This window comes from Planococcus citri, chromosome 4, assembly GCF_950023065.1.
Source record: "Planococcus citri chromosome 4, ihPlaCitr1.1, whole genome shotgun sequence".
Lineage (NCBI taxonomy): Eukaryota > Metazoa > Arthropoda > Insecta > Hemiptera > Pseudococcidae > Planococcus > Planococcus citri.
In genome coordinates, this window is record NC_088680.1 from 3,764,315 (window position 1) to 3,785,480 (window position 21,166).

At 33.3% G+C, this 21,166-nt stretch overlaps 1 protein-coding gene and 1 long non-coding RNA gene across 6 annotated transcripts in view; one reads left to right on the plus strand and one right to left on the minus strand.

Moving 5' to 3' along the window:
• LOC135846001 (uncharacterized) lies at positions 1-1,034 on the minus strand. Its single transcript, XR_010558869.1, has 3 exons — positions 899-1,034; positions 659-754; positions 1-584 (listed from the first exon to the last, which is right to left on the minus strand). It is a non-coding gene; the product is annotated as an uncharacterized LOC135846001 (long non-coding RNA).
• LOC135846000 (ubiquitin carboxyl-terminal hydrolase 47-like) overlaps positions 1,025-21,166 on the plus strand; it is a 27,583-nt gene continuing 7,441 nt past the window's right edge. For 2 of the 5 annotated variants that reach the window (XM_065364917.1, XM_065364921.1), the window contains exons 1-17: positions 1,031-1,186; positions 1,949-2,077; positions 7,906-8,118; positions 8,210-8,543; positions 8,623-8,801; positions 8,893-9,067; positions 13,145-13,266; positions 13,369-13,562; positions 13,638-13,860; positions 13,939-14,139; positions 14,221-14,391; positions 18,067-18,246; positions 18,344-18,560; positions 18,649-18,890; positions 18,960-19,086; positions 19,322-19,420; positions 19,511-19,727. In XM_065364917.1, coding sequence (XP_065220989.1) covers positions 7,909-8,118; positions 8,210-8,543; positions 8,623-8,801; positions 8,893-9,067; positions 13,145-13,266; positions 13,369-13,562; positions 13,638-13,860; positions 13,939-14,139; positions 14,221-14,391; positions 18,067-18,246; positions 18,344-18,560; positions 18,649-18,890; positions 18,960-19,086; positions 19,322-19,420; positions 19,511-19,727 — 2,891 coding nt within the window. In that variant the 5' untranslated portion in view covers positions 1,031-1,186; positions 1,949-2,077; positions 7,906-7,908. Of the gene's footprint in view, positions 1,187-1,948; positions 2,078-2,473; positions 2,630-7,905; positions 8,119-8,209; positions 8,544-8,622; positions 8,802-8,892; positions 9,068-13,144; positions 13,267-13,368; positions 13,563-13,637; positions 13,861-13,938; positions 14,140-14,220; positions 14,392-18,066; positions 18,247-18,343; positions 18,561-18,648; positions 18,891-18,959; positions 19,087-19,321; positions 19,421-19,510; positions 19,728-21,166 lie in introns of all 5 variants that reach the window. The other 3 variants (XM_065364918.1, XM_065364919.1, XM_065364920.1) reach the window with 3 other exon arrangements.

Genomic DNA, 21,166 nt, shown 5'->3' on the forward strand with positions numbered 1-21,166 from the left:
TTTGAAGATTTTTCTACAATTTTCCACAATTTACAAGTTTTACAACTACTTTTCTTTATAAATTTCCAATTTTCCTCAATAATTTGAAAGTTACCAAAACCTTTTCCCTATTATCTCTAAACTAGGCAATAATTTTCTAATTTTTTGAAAAGAATCTGCGGAATATGCGCAAGAATATGCGCATATTCTTGCGCATGCGCAAGCAAAAAAAGAATATTCGCGAATTTGCCCAACACTAATTACACTTGCTGAATAGCTGCTGAAAAAAAAAAACAAAAAAGAGATTAGGAATATGTTCGAGCGCTTCCAGAAACTTACAACTTCCAGAATTTACAGCAATGCAGTTTTACAGCATAGGTACTATAAAACTGCAAGTTGAGCGCTAGAACACTTTTTGATAATTCTGTAAAAGCATATTGCTGGTAAAAAGCTATAACGCTGTAAATAAATTCATTCAATTCAATTCACTGTCACTTCTCAGAAACTTACTTAGCTTTTCGGGCCTTCGATTTTGCTCTGTTTGGTCCTTGAGGCTTGAATTATCAGAACTTCAGAAGGAGAGTGAGCGAACTGAAACAAATGTTCTTGAGAACATGGAGAACATTCTGAGATGAGAACTTGAGAAGTGAGAAAAAGAAACGAGAATTAAGCTACGTACTCGTTTTATTTTTCTATTTCCATTGTACTTTATCATCTGTCTGAGTTCTGTGACGATTAATATTTTGCTCTCAGATTCTTTTTCAGCTTTTCGGACCTTTTAATCAAATTGATTTAGATGTTTTATTTGTCCTTTACCTTTACTCCTTTTTAGCCTTTTCATTTAATTTAATTTAAATTTATTTATTTTTTTTAAATTAAAATTTTTGGCGATACTTTTTTTAGTTTTTTTGTACCTTACCTGGCAACACTGATAAAAAAAATATAAAAATTTGGCAACGTCGATTTCAACATCGTAAATTTGGCAACGTCTATTTCTGTGGTATTTATTTTCATTTTTATTTGGAAAAGGCGAATTTGGTTTTGGAATTGTTGGAGAATACTGTCGATGGACATTTTTAATCTATTAAAAAGTAATTAATTAATATTTTTAATACTAGTGAAGTGTAAAATTATGTATATCGTTGACTGATCAGCTCTACACATCACCCTGCCACTGGATCATCTCATCTTAACCCGTATCATTTTGGTATGTTCTGTTCATTCGTATCGAATCTCCTTACATGGTATTTCTTTAACACCACGATATACGTACGAATAACTCGATAATTAACACCACTAACTCCAGATTACCTTCTAAATACTCCAAATTACCAAACATCTCCATTATTTCAAACTCCCTTCCATGTCCAGCTCCAGAAATGAGCTCACGTTCTTGTACTGATTGCAGTAAGAAAAAAACATGTCATTATTTCATTTCTCGTCCACTCGATTTCCATCGCCTATTTGGTCCAAATCATCGTGTAAATCATTCGAATACGTATCAACGTACCAAAATCATCGATATCGATACTCGCACGAGTGATCAAAGTAAACCATTCAGCGATCATTGTCCAATGTAAACAACAACGTGAACGTGAACACGAATTCTGACTGTTTCATAGGAAAAAATCTACTATTTTATTGAATGGAAACGAAGCGAATCAAATCTTCGCCTCGTGAACACATGTAACACGATTTTAATACATACTCGAACAAACATATTTCGCTTGTTTACTCGAAAAGATTTTGGAATATATCCAAACGTACGATTGTGTTAGTCGATTTGGTATTAATATTTCACGAATTTCATATTATTACTCTGTATTATATATATTTGGCGGTACACTTGGCTTTGATTCGTTGATACGAGGTTTAAGAATCGACCATTAGTACTCTCTTATTTCACTATAGGTATATTTTTCATTACGAAGAGTTCGTCGAACTAACCAATAGTATCGTTTGTTCGCAGATATCATCGAGTCACATTCGCAGAATGGCCTAACCAAAAGATCTCAACGCTAGTTAAATAAATGCCGAACTTTAGAAGACCCATTTTCGTCGTATTTATTCGCTGACGCCAGTTCGTTCGAGATTCAAGGTAAATAACCTGCGACGAAACCGAAGAATCGTTCGCTTTTTTACTCACATACCCGAATCTAAAATCGATTCGTGATCGAACCGAGTCCGAAGCTACGTCCATCTCTGTTTTATCGTCTATATTCGCGAGAAATGCATTCTGTTGCTGTTTCTCGCCTCTCTCATCGTACTCGTGTATATTGGACCGGGGCCAGAAATTTTCAAAAACCAACTTTAGTCGCAGCATGCGCTCGAGCTCGCGCCGCTTTTCTCATAGTTTATAGTTAATGAGTAGATAAAAATACTACTTATATTAAAACGTCTTGTCGGCGTTCCGTTACTTTTTTACACCGATGACGCGACTCAGTGACATAATTTTTTTCATCGTCATGTAATACGATAGTATTTTTTATAACAGCATGTACTTGAAAATTCGACAGTCGACTACGACAGACCAGCTCGTTATTTAATTACGCGTATCGTATCCGAATCGTTATCGTGCAATGCTACCTTTAAAAATTACCACCGAACTCGAAACATAATCGCCAGTAGCCCATCGCACCTAGTTCAAATCGTAAGTTTTTCCATTACTAATTTCATCATAATCAATCTACCTCTGCCTACGCTTACCAGTCGATATTCCCATAGCCTTCCTCTATCTCGCTATGTGTACCTAACGCGTAGGCTTACTCGAAAATCTATTTTATTTACACCTGTACTATTTTCACCAACACGGTTGAACTTTCATCCGGTTATTGCTTTTTGTATTTTTTTATAAATATTTTTGGCAGGTTCTCTCTCGTGTATAGAAAAGTCGCCGAGTGACCTAAAAAAAAAAATTCGCAGCTTAATTCTACGTCGGGTAAATTGGCCTGCGGAATGTTGGATTTTATGAAATCGCTACTATGCTGTTTTCTTTCGCACTCTACTATTTTTATCGCTAGCATTTTTTTGGTGGGCGATGTCGAGGGTTGTTATGGTTGCCATTTTAATGTCTAACTGGTATTTGGAAATGTCTACGATTATTTTCCCATCGTAAAGGTCTACCTAGCTGAGAATGCTGTTAGGTTTCAGTCGAATCCTATCGAGTATAATATTTTCAGCCATCGTCTGATGTTTGTATCGAAGTTGATGGTTCATTCATTGTGAAAATGAAAAAATGGTCGCAATTAAAATTCGACGATGTGATAAATTAGCGATAAAATGACGCCATTTCCTATACAATCAATGATTTAATGATTTAAACCAGTGAGATGAAAATATTTCAGCTCCCTTCGTGAATTTTTCACGATGTGAATTTATATTATTCGAGTCTATTGACGTAAAAGTGCATCTGAAGTTCTATTTTTTTTGTTTCGAAATATGGTCTAGATAAAAAATGAACGTGGAATTGATAATCGAGTCGTTTGCACATCCTCTATAGTTGATTTGTTACAATTTTTGCCATTTTTTCAAGTTTAAAAAAAAATCATTTCGAGTATTTTAATAGTTAATTTTGACCTGTTCAAATGTCATGATACTTAATTTTTTTCAAATATTGAATGAGAATTTTGAAAAAAAGAAAAAGTTTTGTCGAAATTTTAAAACTTGAAAAAATAACATCAGCTGGTATAGGAGAATCCTTGAACTCTCGAAGCTGTTTTTTTTTGCTCAAATTCCAAAATACATTGTCAACTTCTTGTCATTTCATGTCATCTCGAAACATTTTATGCAATTCTGGTGAACTTTTGTGAAATTTCTGCACTGAGTTGCCAAAGACAACCAAATTTCAATTTATTGAGTATTTTTTTTTTTTTTTTTTTTTTTTTGATAATTTTTCTCAGTTTTTAATAATTTTAGTGAAACTTTTGGCAATTTTTTTGCAACATTTTGCAATTCTTCGTCAACTTTTAGTCATTTAAACGAAATTTTAGCAAAAGTTTTGCAAAATTCTGCTCAAGTATACTAAAATTTAATCCATTTTGAATTTTCCAGTGGTTTTTACATCATGTTTTTTTTTTTTTTTTTTTTTTTTTAATATGATACTTATTTGACGTAGTTTAGTTTTTGCAAAATTACATAATTTTTGAGTTTTTGCATTTTCCTTGAAATTTTTGATATTTTTGCTCAATTAAATGAAAATTTGGTGGAATTTTTTTTTTGTATTTTCAATCGTTTTACACAGTTTTGAATTTTCTGTGTAATTTTTGCGGACTTTAATATTTCAAATTTGCAACATTTTACCACTTTTTGGTAATTTTGAGCATTGTTATCTCATTTTTTGTCCAACTTTACTATAACATCGTCAATTTTTTGTCATTTTCAGTGACTTTTACGACGAGTTTACAGTTTAGAATGATAAATTTCATCTTATGTATTTGGAATTTTTTAATTCGTTTTTTCATAATTTTTGAGAATTTCCCCTTTTAAGGCAGTTTTGCTCGAGTTTCTTGAAATTTCATTAATTATTGACAATTTTTTTTTTTTTTGATTTTTCTCAGTTTTTAATAATTTTAGTGAAACTTTTTGCAAAATTCAGCCTAAGTTTACTAAAATTTAATCCATTTTGAATTTTCCAGTGGCTTTTATTTTTTTTATATTTTAATGTTTGCAAAATTACATGATTTTTGAGTTTTTGCATTTTCCTTGAAATTTTAGATATTTTTGCTCAATTTAACGAAAATTTGATGATTTTTTTTTTACACGGTTTTGAATTTTCTGTGTAATTTTTGCGGACTTGAATATTTCAAAATTTGCATTTTTTTTATCACTTTTTGGTAATTTTGAGCATTTTATCCCAATTTTTGCTCAATTTTTCTAAAATAAGATCAATTTTTGGTCATTTTCAGTGAATTTTATGACGAGTTTACAGTTTTAAATGATAAATTTCATCTTATTTGGAATATTTTAATTCGTTTTTTTCTCGATTTTTAAGAATTTCCCCAAATTTTGAGACATTTTTGCTCAAGATTTTTGAAATTTCATCATTGACAATTTTTTTTTTTTGATTTTTGTAGTTCACCGCAACATTTTTTTTCATTTTTCGGTATTTTTAGAAATTTTTGCTCAACTTTATCGAATTATTATCGATTGTTGGTAATATTCGAAGATGTTTTTCACTAATTCGAATTAGCAAATTTTCCAAGTACTAGGTATAAAGCATTTTTGCTCAATGATATTTTTTTTAGTGACTTTTACAAAAGTTGTGTCGCTTTTGAACATTTTTTTTTTTTTTTACAAATTTTGGATTTTTTGGAAATGTTTAATATAGGTTTTTGTTCTCAATTTTTCTGAAATTCTATTATTTTTGTGTAATTTTTAGCAATTTTTCGGCTTTTTGATTTCATTTTTCAACATTTTTTGTAATATTTTTGTTTTGTTGGAATTTTTGTCTCAATTTTGCAAAAATGTTGATAATTTGTGGACAAAAAGTCCAAATTTCGAGGAAATTTTTCAATTTTTACGAAATTTCGTCAAATTTTTGGGTAATTTTCAGTGATTTTTGTGTCAATTTTACTTTTTTTTCACGATTTATATTTTTCTAGCGAATTTTTCACTTTTGCGATCAACTTTTCGTAATTTTGGACCCTTTTTTGTTCATTTTCATTTTTTGTTTTTTTTTGGAATTATGGTTTTTTTGGTAATTTTTAGTGATTTTTGTGTCAATTTTACTTTTTTTTTCACAATTTCCATATTTCTTGTACAATTCTTCTCTATTGTGATCAACTTTTCATAATTTGGACCATTTTTTCGCTAATTTTCAATTTTTTTGAAATTATTAGGTTTTCTTGCTCAATTTTGCTGACTTTATCCGAAAATTTTGATTTGATTTCTACAGCATTTTTTGCAAAATTTCATCGCATTTAAAATTCGATTAAACCCTTTTTTGTTTTTTTTAAATTTTTTTTTCAAAATTGTTTTTTTTGCTGATTTTTGGTAATTTTTAGTGTTTTTAATTGTCAATTCTACTTTTTTTTTCACAATTTTTATATTTCTTGCTTAATTTTCCTCAACTTTTCGTAATTTTGGACCATTTTTTTGTTTTTTTTTTCATTTTTTTTGAAATTATGGTTGTTTTGCTCAATTTTGCTTTTTGTTCATTTATAGTGATTTTTGTGTGCAATTTTTCTCTATTGTGATCAATTTTTCATAATTTTGGACCATTCTTCTCTAATTTTCAACTTTTTCTTTGAATGTAAGTTTTTTTTGCTCAATTTTGGTGAAATTCTATTATTTTTTGGTAATTTTCTGCAATTTTTCGGCTTTTTGATTTTGTTTTTCAAAATTTTTTGTAATATTTTTGTTTTGTTGAAATTTTTGTCTCAATTTTGCAAAAATGTTGATAATTTGTGGAAAAAAAGTCCAAATTTCGAGGAATTTTTGTTCATTTTTTTTTCAAAGTTTCGTCAAATTTTTGGTAATTTTCAGTGATTTTTGTCTCGATTTTATTTTTTTTTCACAATTTATATTTTTCTAGCGAATTTTTGGTAATTTTTTGGTAATTTTTGTGTCAAATTTTACTTTTTTTCACAATTTTTATATTTCTTGCGCAATTTTCTCTATTGTGATCAATTTTTTATAATTTTGGACCATTTTTTGTATTTTTTTTTCATTTTTTTTTTTTTTTTTGGAATTATGGTTGTTTTGCTCAATTTTGCTAATTTTTGGTAATTTTCAGTGATTTTTAGTTTTTTTCACAATTTCCATATTTCTTGGGCAATTTTTCTCTATTGTGATCAATTTTTAATAATTTTGGACCATTTTTCTCTAATTTTTAATTTTTTTTGGAATTATTAGGTTTTTTTGCTCAAGTTTGCTGACTTTTGTCGACTTTATCCAAAGATTTTCATGTGATTTTTACAACATTTTTTGCAAAATTTCATCCCATTTGAAATGATTAATCAAAATTTTCGTAATTTTTTTCAATGTTGAAGCATTTTGAGTTTGGCTCAATTCTGTCTTATTTTGTGTTCATTAAAAAGTGATCAATTTTTTTTTTTGGAAATTTTTGCAATTATTTTGCTCAATTTTATCAATTTTTGGTGAGCAATTTTTTTAGTAATTTACAATTTATAAAAAGCTTTGAAAGTAATTTTTAATGTACATATTATGATCAATTTTTTGTAATGTTGCATCAGCTTTAAATATTTTTCTGCCATTTTCACAACAATTTCGAGCAGTTTTCTTGAAATTTATGGTAATTTTTAAAATCTGTTCGATTTTTGATAAACTTTCAAAATATGTATTTGATCAATTTGTGGTAATTTTCGATGTTTAAATTCCTATCCTTCCACATTGACCATTTGAAAAAATTTCTTCACATAGAGTCTTGTTTTTTGCCAAAATTGCCAAAAAAATCTGCTGTTTTCCAATTTTTTTTCGCAATTTTGAAACCTTTTTGAATTTATTTTTCTTCTTTTTTTAGTTCTGATTTTTTTTCTTTTTTAATTTGACAATGAAAATTAATTTTGACCCCTCTTACCTCTCTTTTTATTAAAATCTGACTTTTTCGTCAAAACGACAAAAAATCCTTGTTTTTCTCATTGAAGTTTGAAAATTTCCATTTAGGTATTCTCTCCGTTTTTTCGAATTTTTTGATTGTTTTTTTAAAGTTCTGATTGAAAATAGAAAAAATTGACTCGAACCTTCAGATCCCCCCCCCCTTTGCCTTCAAATTGAAAAATTAGAAAAATATGAAATTCTGTCAGAAGTTCTGGTTTTTCCTTTTTTTTTTGCAATTAGAATGTTTTTCTTGTTTTTTTTTTATACTCTACCCACCCCCTCCCCATGGTTTATTTGAATTGATATATGACTCGTTCAATTATTTACTTACATACTAAAATTGGTCATTTTGTTTGAATTTTGTTTCAGAAAATGGTGTGCATAATGGAAGAAGACGAGTCGGCGGTTTGCGTGGTGCGTGATTTTTCGGGCACCTCGCAAGACTGGAAGATCGAAACGTTGGTGACGGCCTCGACAACTGGTAAACAGTTCCTGAGGGAGATCGCCGATCGGTATAACTTCGAGCCGGATTCATTTCGTTTGGTTTCGCCTACACCTTATAAGAAAAATAACGTTTACCAGGTTGGTGCAATTAATTTTCCATCTTTATATGTGCGAGTAAATTTTTCTACATACTGTGCGATTAATCGATGATTCTTCTTCTTCGTCGTAGGCGGTAATCACTCAAGATACCGAAGAAACGCTCAAAGAAATCGGCATTAATTTCGAAAGCGGCAGTCGTAATTTATTTATCGTCGAAGGTTTGGACGGCCAAAATCCTAGGCTGGTTTCAAAGCACGACGATCTAGAATTAGGTGCATCTGCTAGTCCGGAGGAGCCATCCTCGTCCAACTCTTCGAGTCCGCCGTGTCTTACGAATATACCAGAAACCGGCACCGGGTACTCGAGTTATCGTTTTGTGACGCCGAAAAAAGACTCGTGCAGGCTGCAGCGTCGAAAACAACGTCTCAGTTTGTCCGAATCGATCGATTCACCCTCCGGCGTCGGTGAGTATCACAAATACCTCAAATTTTTCCCTCACAAATGGATCATTTTTTAATTTTTTTACGTGTATTTTGTTCGCAGAATATCGCGGTCTCGTCAATCAGGCGATGACATGTTACCTGAATAGTCTGTTGCAAGCTTTATTCATGACGCCGGAGTTTCGTAACGCTTTGTATAATTGGCGATTTGTTCCTACTTGCGGTATGGATGAGTCCAAATCCATACCGTATCAGCTGCAAAGATTGTTTTTAAATTTACAAGTACGTATAGAGTGATGCTAGATTGGGCTCGATTTCTACGATCGATGCGCGGAGGAGAAGAGTTAATCGAATTTTTTCTCCGATTTTACAGACATCACCTCGTGATTCAGTCGAGACCACCGAACTGACTCGCAGCTTCGGATGGGATTCTAGTGAAGCGTGGCAACAGCATGATATTCAAGAGCTGTGTCGCGTTATGTTCGATGCCTTAGAACAAGAATTTAAAGGAACGGAACAAGCTGATCTCATCAATGGATTATATCAGGGTGAGAATTACATACATACCGTTGTTGGTTCGTTGTCTGCGTTGCTTGTGTGACCGAGTTGATGAGATGATTTTTAGTCGAGTCGAACCCTGAATGTGTTTTTCGAGCTCGAGTAGCGGTTGCTGAATCTCATAGGAGAGGTGTAGGCAGGGTCCAAACAGAGAATAGGATCCAAATTTGGTCATCCGGTCCTTCTTGGAGCCATTTTTGTAAAATTCAGCTCGATTGTGTTCAAAATTATGGTTAGTTTCGAAATCTGAGGGTGTCTGCTGATTTTATACTAAATTCGCCTACCTTTTTTTTTCGCCATTCATCCTGAGAGAGGAGTGCCTAATAAAATTTGAGATTTTCGCATTGAGAATTTTGCTTTTTTTTTTTTTTTTTTTGAAAAATGCTCCATAAATGCAAGTTTTTATATTTATATGACTCGAGTTTCTTTGGACGAGATTTTCATGGCGATTTTTGAATTTTTTCAAGTTTCCATTTGCTAAAATATACACTTTTTTATTCTTTTTTAACTGGTTACTCTGCCTTTTCAGAGTTGCGATTAGGTTCTCAGCCCTGCCTTATGTTGGAATTGTGAAAGTCTAGCTTTCGGTCAAAAAAGTCTCGTCTGTGCCAAAATTGCCAATTAGTCTCTTTTGCTACATATTGTCGAGTTTTTTCAAAAAAAAATACCTCAAAAGTCTCGCTTTTTTATCTAAAAATTGCAGAAAGTATAATTTTGAAATTTTTTTTCTCAAAAATCCTATTTTTTTCAAAAAGTTGCAAAAAATCTCGCTTTTTTGAACAAAAATTTTGAAAAAAAATTTCGCCAATACTCGATTGTTATAAATTTTTACATTTTGCTAAAATTGCCCGAGGCTTGATTTTTCCAAAAATTGTCAAACATTCTCGCTTTTTAGCAAATTGATTGTCTCAATTTTTTTCAGAAATCTCGTTTTTTTTAAAGCAAAATTGTTGACTATTTTTTGAAAAAATATCTGAAAACGTCTCGCTTTTCAACAGATAGGGTAAGTTTGTGAAGAAGATTCGATTTATTGCCAAAAAATTAAAAAAAAACATCTCTAATCGTGCCAAATTTTGTAAAAAAAATTCTCAAGGTCATTGACCCGTTTTCTGACTTCTCAAAATCGCCCATATTCCTAATTGGTCTTTCGATGTTGTGTGACGTAAGAGCTTGTTTGGCCTCTTAAGGTCACTGACCCACCTGTCCAGTCTCTCAGGGTCGCATGTGTTGCTGGCTGGCCTCTTAAGGTGATTGACTCGTCTAACTTACCTCTTGAGGTCATCGACCTACGTGGATAGCCTTTCATGGTCGCATGTCTTATTTCTTAAGGTCATTGACCCACTTGTTTTGCCTCAAAGTCGTCTTCTCTTTTGCTACAAATTGTCTAGTTTTTGCAAAAATATTCCAACAGCCTCATTTTTTGAAAAAAATTACTACTTACTCAAAAATCTCGCTTTTTTACCAAAAAATTGCAAAAAGTTATAGTTTTGTCGCCAATAATTGCAAAAAGTCAAGTTTTTTGCAAAGAATTAATCAAAAATCCGCTTAGAAGCAAAATTGCTGATTTTTTAAAAAATTTTTTAAGTGGAAAAAAGTCATACTTACTTACTTGAACAAAAATTTTAATTTTTTTTTTTTTAGCCAATACTCGATTGTTATAAATTCTTACTTTTTGCTAAAATTGCCCGAGTCTTGATTTTTCCAAAAATTGTCAAACATTCTTGCTTTTTAGCAAATTGGTGGTCTCAATTTTTTTTTCAAAAATATCCTTTTTTTAAGCAAAATTATTGACATTTTTTTTTGCAAAAAATCTGCAAAAGTCTCGCTTTAGATAAGTATGTCAAAAAAACTCGATTTATTACCAAAAAATTGAAAAAAAACATAGCTAATCCTGCCAAATTTTGTAAAAAAAATACTCTCAAGGTCATTGACCCGCTTTCTGACCTCTCAAAATCGTCCATATTCTTACCTGGTCTTTCGATGTTGTGTGACGTAAGAGCTTGGCTGGCCTCTTAAGATTATTGACCCGTGTATCCGGCCTCTTGAGGTCACTGACCTAGCTGCCCAGACTCTCAGGGTCGCATGTGTAGCTGGCTGGCCTCTAGAGGTCATTGACAAGTCTAACTTGTCTCCTAAGGTCATCGACCTGCCTGGCTATAGCCTCTCATGGTCGCATCTCTGGTTTCTTATGGTCATTGACCCATTTATCTTGCCTCGTTTGGTCTCTCAAGGTCACTGACATGACTTCTCTCAAGGTCATCTGTCCGTTTGGCTGTCTTCTTAAGGTACGTATAAGGTCATTTACCTGTACTATATCTGGATCTGGTCTCTTAAGTTGATGTGTCTGCCTGTCTGACCATTCAAGGTTGTCTGAGAGGCTGTCCAAGGTCATCCATTCTTCTGTCTGACTTGAACAATAATTTGATTAATTTTTGTTGAATCATTCGTCACGAACGAATCGAATAATTTTTAGTGACCCGTTCGCGAACGAATCAATTTATTTGATTAATTTTTGGTGAATCATTATTACTTACGAATCGAATCAAATAATTTTTAGTGAATCATTCGCGAACGAACAAATCGATGGTGAATCATTCGTGAACGAATCGATTCATTTGATTCATTTTGGTTGAATCATTCATGAACGAATCGATTCATTTGAATAATTTTTGGTGAATCATTCACGAACGAATCGAATAATTTTTAGTGCATCATTCGCGAACGAACAAATCGATGGTGAATCATTCGGGAACGAATCGATTCATTTGATTCATTTCGGGTGAATCATTCATGAACGAATCGAATAATTTTTTATGAATCATTCGCAAACGAATCGATTTATTTGAATAATTTTTGGTGAATCATTCACGAATGATTCGAATAATTTTTAGTGAATCATTCGCGAACGAATTGATTCATGTAACTTGAGTGATTCGTTCGCGAACGAATCGATTTTTTTGATTGATTGTGGGTGAATCATTCACGAACTAATGGAATAATTTTTAATGAATCATTCGCGAACGAAGTGATACATATGAGTGATTCGTTCGCGAACGAATCGGTTCATTTGATCAATTTTTGGTGAATCATTCGCGAACGATTCCAATAATTTTTAGTGAATCATTCGCGAACGAATTAATTCGTGTAAGTAACTCGTAACTCGTTCGCAAACAAATTGATTCGTAAATTGATGAATTAATCAATTCGTTCGCGAATGATTCGCCAAAAATGAATCTATTCGTACCCGAATTGTTTTTTTTATTATATTGGTCAATTCGTTATTCAATTCGTTCGTGAATGATTCGTCAAAAATTAATTGAATAAATCAATTCGATCGCGAATGATTTTGGAGTCTACATCGAATTTTTAGGTTCTCCATTTTTCGAAAAAAAAATCAAAAATAGGGTCAAAGTGAAATTTAGCTTACCTTCTTTGTGCCCCTTTCGGACGATCGATTTAGGCAAATATTTTCAAAATTCGTTACGTGTAGGTTCAAATTGAAAATTTTCTCCGACGTTTATTCTTGAAAATGATGTTTGGTCTCTCAAGGTCACTGACATGACTTCTCTCAAGGTCATCTGTCTGTTCGGCTTTCTTCTAAAGGTACATATGAGGTCATTTCTGTCTATCTGGTCTCCTAAGTTGATGTGTCTGCTTGTCTGACCATTCGAGGTTGTCTGGGACGCTGTCCAAGTTCATCCATTCGTCTGTCTGACTTTCTAAGGTCATTTACATGTTTGTCTGGCCTGCCAAGGTCGTTTGTATTCCTGTCTGGCCTATCAAGGCTGTCTCGAGTGGCTGTCCAAGGTCATCCATCTACCTGTCTGGCTTTCAAAGGTCGTTGACCTGTCTGCTGACCTCGACGTTATTGGCTCGTCTGTCTGATTCATGAGATTTTTTTCCAAGTTTTGAAAAAGGAGATACAATATCAAGAATTTATTGTAATTTTCCGAAATATCGAAATGAAATGAAATAAAATCGTGACAAAATCACACGAAACATCATAAAAATTGGTAAAAAATGAAACTCACTAGACCTTAATCTCGAATTATTTTCTTCTCAAACAGGAAAAATGATCGATTACGTAGAATGTCTAGAATGTGGTACAGAAAAAAGTCGCGAAGATACCTTTTTGGATATTCCGTTACCAGTTCGACCGTTTGGAAGTAGCACAGCGTATGGTAGTGTGGTACGTATCTCGACCGAATCTTATTGATGAAATATTCTTCGACGAGCTATTTTTAGCGTTCGTTACGTCTTTATTAATCGATCGATTTTGATTTCATTGCAGGAAGAAGCGCTCAGAGCTTTCGTTCAACCCGAAGTACTCGAAGGAAATAATCAGTATTTTTGCGAGAAATGTAATAAAAAATGCAACGCTCACAAAGGCCTGAAGTTCACCAAGTTCCCGTACCTGTTGACGCTGCACTTGATGAGATTCGATTTCGATTACAGTACCATGCATCGGATCAAACTCAGCGATAAGTGAGTGAATTCGATCACTCGAGCCTATTGATTAATGATTGATTACTAATCTCCATACGTATTTTTTCTTCGCAGAGTCTCGTTTCCACAAACGTTGAACCTGAATAGTCTTATTCCTTATTCGAACGTCGTCTCTTCCACGTCTCCTCTGTATAAAGAAGAAGGTAGCGAAGGTTTTCCAGAAGAAATCACCGGATCTAGTAGCAAGTGCGACGATAGTAGTACCACCGATAGCGGTTCTGCTATCGACGACGAAGGATGCATGGCTTCTTCGAACGATAACGTCGACTACGATCAGGTTAGATTCCCTTTCTTTCTTTCTTTCATTTCTTCAACCCTTATCCATGTGCTGAACTTTTTTTCCCACCGATTTCAGGACGTGGACGAAGGTATCGACGTGAGTAATCAAATTGAAAACGAGAAAAATCGCCTCAATAATGAAGCCGGACCTTACGTTTACGAGTTGTTCTCCGTCATGGTGCATTCTGGTAGCGCCTCCGGTGGTCACTATTACGCTTACATTAAAGATTTCGAAACCGGAGATTGGTACTGTTTCAACGATCAAAGTGTCCATAAGGTAAATTTATCACTATTTTGCTCGATTCTCTTACTCGACAACGTATTTTTAATTGTTTGTGATTGTTTTTTCGTATCTTAGATAACCAGCGAACAAATCGAAAGCTCTTTTGGTGTATATGGACCGTCGAGAGGGTATTATTCGGGAGTCTACAGCTCCAGCATGAACGCTTATATGTTGATGTATCGACAGATCGATAAAGAAAGGAACGTGTTACCTTTGAAAGAAGACAGATTCCCGGCTCATATCAAAGTAAGCGAACATATTTCATGTCTTTTGCCAAACCTTTACCTTTCGTCAACTCATCTTGAGCTGAAACTTGTTGCCATCGTTTTCGAATCAATCTGAAGCCTCCAGCAAAATTCAAATTCTCTCCAGCAATTTCAAATCCCTCCGGATAACGTGTCATGATCAACTTGAGGAGCTGAAAATAAAATCCTGTCGTGAGTTCGACATTCCAAATTGGTTAGGATAAGTGAATCTCGAACCTAAGGCGACAGACTGAAAAGTGTATTTTTTGGTAGAAAATCCAAAATCATCAATTTTTATAACAAATTACCTACGCAAAACTTTTTCTACTGTCTGAAAAACGGTTCTCCCAATTAATTGCTACAATTTTTGAGGCGATCTGGAGCCTCCAGCGAAAAGAAAATCCAAAATCGTCAATTTTTCTAACAAATTACTCAAAATTTTTTCTACTGTCTGATACACGGTTCTCTGAATTAATTGCTACAATTTTTGAGGCGATCTGGAGCCTCCAGTAAAAGTTGATTTTTCTCCAGCAATTTCAAATCGTTCCAAAAGACGTCGTAATCCAATCGAACAACTGAAAAAAATCCGTTTTGTGATTCCAGAAGTCATTTTCTTGGTTTGGTTTTGGATTTGAGAGATTTAAGTAGGAATGACCTTGGCGGAAATGGAAGGGAGGGGAAGGGGAGGGTGAAAATGGCTTTTAAAACAAGATCAAAATTCACGACCAAGGGAGAATAAAAGTGAAAATCGTAACAAATTCAAATTAGTCTTTTAGGAGAAGTTTAGAGAGCAAAAATTGGCTTTTTAGTATTTTTTGACCTTGAAAAAGAAAACGGTTTTGAAAAATGATGTTCAGGAACCCCTCTTCCCCCTCCCCCAATGAAAAAAAAACATAAGAAAAAATATAATGAAACAAATACGTATATTGGTGAAACTTTTTCTCAAGATTTTTAATTCAGGTGTCAAGTTCTCAAAACAGTTTTTTTTTTTTTTTTTTTTAAGAAAGAATGTTTCAACTTTTCCAATTTTGTGTTGTAAATGCTTTTGATAATCTCACTTTTAATAAGAAAAAGAATTTGATTAATTTTTGGTGAATCATTCACGAACGAATCCAATCATTTTTAGTGAATCATTCGCGAACGAATTGATTTGTATAAGTGACCCGTTCGCGAACGAATCGATTCATTTGATTCATTTCTGGTGAATTATTTACTAACGAATCAAATAATTTTTAATGAATCATTCGCGAACGAATTGATTCATTTGAATAATTTTTGTTGACGCATTCACGAACGAATCAAATAATTTTTAGTAAATCATTCGCGAACGAACTGATTCATAAAAGTGATTCGTTCGCGAATGTATCGATTCATTTGATTGATTGTGGGTGAATCATTCATGAACGAATCGAATAATTTTCAGTGAATCATTAATGAACGAATTGATTCATTTGAATAATTTTTAGTAAATCATTCACGAATGAATCGAATAATTTTTAGTGAATCATTCGCGAACGAATTGATTCATATTAGTGATTCATTCGCGAACGAATTGATTCATATAAGTGATTCATTCGCGAACGAATCGATTCATTTGATCAATTTTTGGTGAGTCATTCACGAACGAATCGAATAATTTTTAATGAATCATTCGCGAACGAATTGATTCATAAAAGTGATTCGTTCGCAAATGAATCGATTCATTTGAATGATTGTGGGTGAATCATTCATGAACGAATCAAATAATTTTCAGTGAATCATTAATGAACGAATTGATTCATTTGAATAATTTTTAGTAAATCATTCACGAATGAATCGAATAATTTTTAGTGAATCATTCGCGAACGAATTGATTCATATTAGTGATTCATTCGCGAACGAATTGGTTCATATGAGTGATTCATTCGCGCACGAATCGATTCATTTGATCAATTTTTGGTGAGTCATTCCCGAACGAATCGAATAATTTTTAGTGAATCATTCGCGAACGAATCGATTCATTTGATTAATTTTAGGTGAATTATTTACTAACGAATCAAATAATCGCGAACGAATTTATTCATATAAGTGATTCATTCACGAATGAATCGATTCATTTGATTGATATTGGGTGAATCATTCACGAACGAATCGAATAATTTTTACTTTTTTAGTGAATTATTAATGAACGAATTGATTCTTTTGAATAATTTTTAGTAAATCATTCACGAACGAATCGAATAATTTTTAGTGAATCATTCGCGAACGAATCGAGTATTTTTTAGTGAATCATTCGCGAACGAATTGATTTGTATAAGTGACCCGTTCGTGAACGAATCGATTCATTTGAATAATTTTTGGTGAATCATTCACGAACGAATCGAGTAATTTTTAGTGAATCATTAATGAACGAATTGATTCATTTGAATAATTTTTAGTATATCATTCACGAACGAATCGATTCATGTAAGTGATTCGTTCGCGAACGAATCGATTTATTACATTGATTGTGAGAGAATAATTCTCGAACGAATTGATAATTTTTAGTGAATCATTCGCGAACGAATTGATTCTTGTAAGTGATTCGTTCGCGAACGAATCGATTCATGTAAGTGATTCGTTCGTGAACGAATCGATTTATTACATTGATTGTAGGCGAATTATTCACGAACAAATTGAATAATTTTTAGTCAAGTGGATCATTCGAGAACGAATTGATTCATATAAGTGAATCGTTCGCGAACGAATTGATTCATTTGAATAATTTTTGGTGAGTTATTCACGAACGAATCGAATAATTTTTAGTGAATCATTCGCGAACGAATTAATTCGTGTGAGTAACTCGTTCGCAAACGAATCGATTCATAAATTAATGAATTAAGTAATCAATTCGTTCGCGAATAATTCGCTAAAAATGAACCTTTTATAATATCGGTCAATTTGTTATCCAATTCGTTCGTGAATGATTCGTCAGAAATTAATTGAATAAATCAATTCGATCGCGAATGATTTTAGAGTCTGCATCGAATTTTTGGGTTCTCCATTTTTCGTAAAAAATCAAAAATAGTGTCAAATTGATATTTAGCTTACCTTCTTTGTGCCCCTTTCGATCGATTTAGGCAAATATTTTCAAAATTCGTTAAGTGTAGGTTCAAATTGAAAATTTTCTCCGACGTTTATTCTTGAAAATTGATGACATTTTTACGTTTTTTCGTTTACTCGTTCGTGAAACATTAATGTTTCATTTCAAAAATATCCAAAATCATCAAAGAAAATTTTGAATTTGGATTTATAAAATTTGTGCCAAAATCGATCAGAAAGGTTTTGATGGTGAATTCGAGTTCGAAGCTGCGGAATTTCATTTTAGTTCTAAAACTGGAGAATTCGAAAATCCTCTGGAGGAACCAAAACCGTTCAAATCCATCAGCAATGGACTCGTGAGGTCGAAAACAGGGTTTAAACTGAATTTCAGCTTTTTCATCAATTTGATCGAATTTAGATTTTTTTTCCACCGAAAATGAGCCTTTGAAAATTTCAAAATTCTCCAAAAAATCGAGGTATTAATTTCAATATGTGAAAATTTGCTCCTGTGTGTTTTATGGTCTTGCTTCGATTCCCCTGTATCCAGTTCCAAAAATCTTCCTTGTACGTACATAATTTCTGAGTACTTAATTCATTCGATTTTTTTTTTTTACAGACTTTACTCAAGGAAATGAACGAAAACGCTAATAACTATAGACAAATGAAGGAAAAAGAACGCGAACTGGTTCGACTGAAGATCTATTTCCATCAACCGGCCACCGATAAACGTATAGATTGTAGATTAGACTGCGAAGCACACGAAACATTGAAAGAAGTTGTTAAAAAAGCGTACAAGGTGAATATCGAAACATACTCTTCCGATCGTTGATCACCTGTCGTAAATCAGGCATTTTTCTAAAATTTTGTTCCCAATTTTTTTTCTGTCTGCGTAGAAATTGCAACTAGAAACAACGACTCCGTTGGATTACTGCCGGCTGGTCGTATACAACAGTCAGGACGATACGATCGAACGCAGTCTCGAGGGTAAAGATCACGAAGAAATCGGTAATATATTCTTCAAAAAACACATCGCTTGGAATTACAAGAAACAAGAAATGTTGTTGGAAATTCGCCCTAAAGATAAACCCTTCCCAGTTTACAAACCCGGATGTGAGTATTTCGGTTTCGATTCCTGTATTTTTATACTCGCTTATTACGATGACTCGAAGAATAATTTTTTTTTCCCTCAAAATTTCAGGCATATCTTTGAAACTATCGTTGGTCCATATCGACAAAAACCAAATCGATAACGCTATCGTTTTACGAACCAATTTATTGAACAAAGTGAAAGAATTCAAAGAAGAATTATACCAGCATTTCAATTTCGACCCTCTCGTTTACTATTTGTTAATCATGTTGGAGGTTAAAGGAAACGCGGTGAAATTCATCGACGACGATGAAGCTCAGCTCAAGGATTGCGGTGAATTCCCCAACTCGAAAGTAAGACCTTCGACGTTCGCTCGTATATGTTCGAATTCCAGTTTACTAATCGAGATGCTGTTACAATAGGTTTTTGTATGCTTCCAAACCAACGCTACCGATATGCCGACCAAATATAGAATAGCTATGCGAAAACTCGTACTGCAGTATTTAAATGTGATCAAATTGAATGTCCTTTTGCCAGATATTAAACCTGGTAATGCTTTTGATAAGAGTATACCTATTGTAATATCGTACCTGCGCCGCATCGTGTCCTTAACTGTGTAGATTGGCTTTAGAATTTTAACGAATTTCATCGTAGGTTTTGATAACCTAGAACTTGGAATATTTTCTAAATTTCACTGGTCGATTCAAAGCAGTCAGGGTTCGATGCGGCCAATATAATTCGACCAACACGATACTAAAATTCTGCATTTTGTTCTCACCAACAGATATACTGAAAAAATGGTCGATTCCTACTCTATCCGAATACAACAGTATCAATCACAAATACAACGAAGAAAATCAGCCCACCAAAAAGATCAATAAAGGTCAATGAAACGAATTTATTTATACGTATTTATGAAATTGATTCCCAGAATCAGTATTATTCTAATCGTGGTATTTTTTTTCATCAACAGAACCCTACGATGATCTAGAAGTAACAGCAAATAACGTCGCTGCCCAATATAACGGATTTTCATCCGCTTCTGCTGTTCCGGCTGCTTCGAATGGCGACGAAGTGTATTCTAACGAGATATCTATGCCGAATTCAAACGCTGCCGGTGCTATGAACATCGGAGGTCATCATAGCGATCAAAGTGCCAGTGAAGATAGCAGTCTCACCGATAGCGATAGGTAAGAGATTGGAAAAAATCCTCAGAATGTGACCATAATACGAGATCTCTCATCTCCCCCCCCCCCTTCAGTCGTTAGATTTTATGAGGAAATAATTCCTTTTTTTTTGAGTTTCGTCAAGTCGAAAAAATCGAAAGAAATTTGAAAAACTGGAAAAAGTTCAATTTATGCGATCATTTTTCCTTCATTGTCTCAGAATTCCCCTAAATAATCCCCTCTTCTTGAAAGAACGGCTCGAGATTCCCCTAAATAATTTTGGTCCTATTGTACAAAGATCCCAAAGTTGACAAAAATTGAAAAAGTACATAAAAATAGAAATTTGGAGTCTGTGAAAATTTTTTGGAATTTTTCATTTTTTGGTTAGAATATTCTTCTAAAAAATCTCCTTCTGTAAAAAAAAAAACACCATCGGTTCCTCCAAGCAACGTTCCTTCGTTTGTACCCCCCCCCCCTCAGTTGGAAAAATGAAATAAAAAATTGAAGTCTCTGAAAAAAAATGTGAAAATTTTCTATTTTTGATAAAAACTCTCCAGAATAATTCCCTTTTTAATAGAAAAAGTTTTATTTGATCTCCTCAACAAAATTTGAAGACTTCCAAAATTAAGAAAAATCTAAAGAATCATTTAAAAAAATGTCAATCTGTGTTTCGGAATTTTTCTGAGTATCCCATTTTTGAAAAAGCCTCCTTTGGTCCCCCAGAACCGATGGCCTCGTTTTACTAAGGCTCTCAAAGGTGGAAAAATTAAGAAAATGTAGTAAAGTTGGTAAAATGTTTTTAAAATTTCAATTCCGATGTCGGAATCCCATTATATAATCCAGTGTTTACATCCCAATTATTTTTTTGGAGTGAGGAGGGGAGGGGAGGGAATTTTATTTTCATCATCCAAAATAAGGGAGGAGGAGTCAAAACTACGTATGAAACAGTACTTTTCTGATAAAAAAATACGTCAAGAAATCCAAAAATCAAAATGTAAATGGGGGGAGGGGGAATCAAGTTTCACTTTTTTTGAGTCATTGGAAGGGGGGGGGGGATTTTAACATATTGAATAGAGCCTTCTTTATGCAAATGTACCAAATCCAAGAATTGGAATGTAAAAACGTAAACATATCGTTTGTTGTTTTTTCAATGGTCTAAGAATTTTGATATGACCCATCGGACCCCCCCCCTCCCCCTTCAACAAAGACACCCTAATTTGGACCTGAAATTGGACAAAATTATGATATCGTGTCACATATGGTTTGTTAGTGTTTTGAGGGTGCTAAGTCCGAATATTGCATTAATTTTTTGATTTGTCACTTCCCACCCCTACCACAGTCACCCCAAATTGACTTTGAAGATGAAAAAAATGACAATGTCGTGTAACATATCGTTTTTTATAAATATGTAAATGGAATGGAGGTTTCGAAAGTTCTGATTACGAATATCTTCGTTAGTTCTT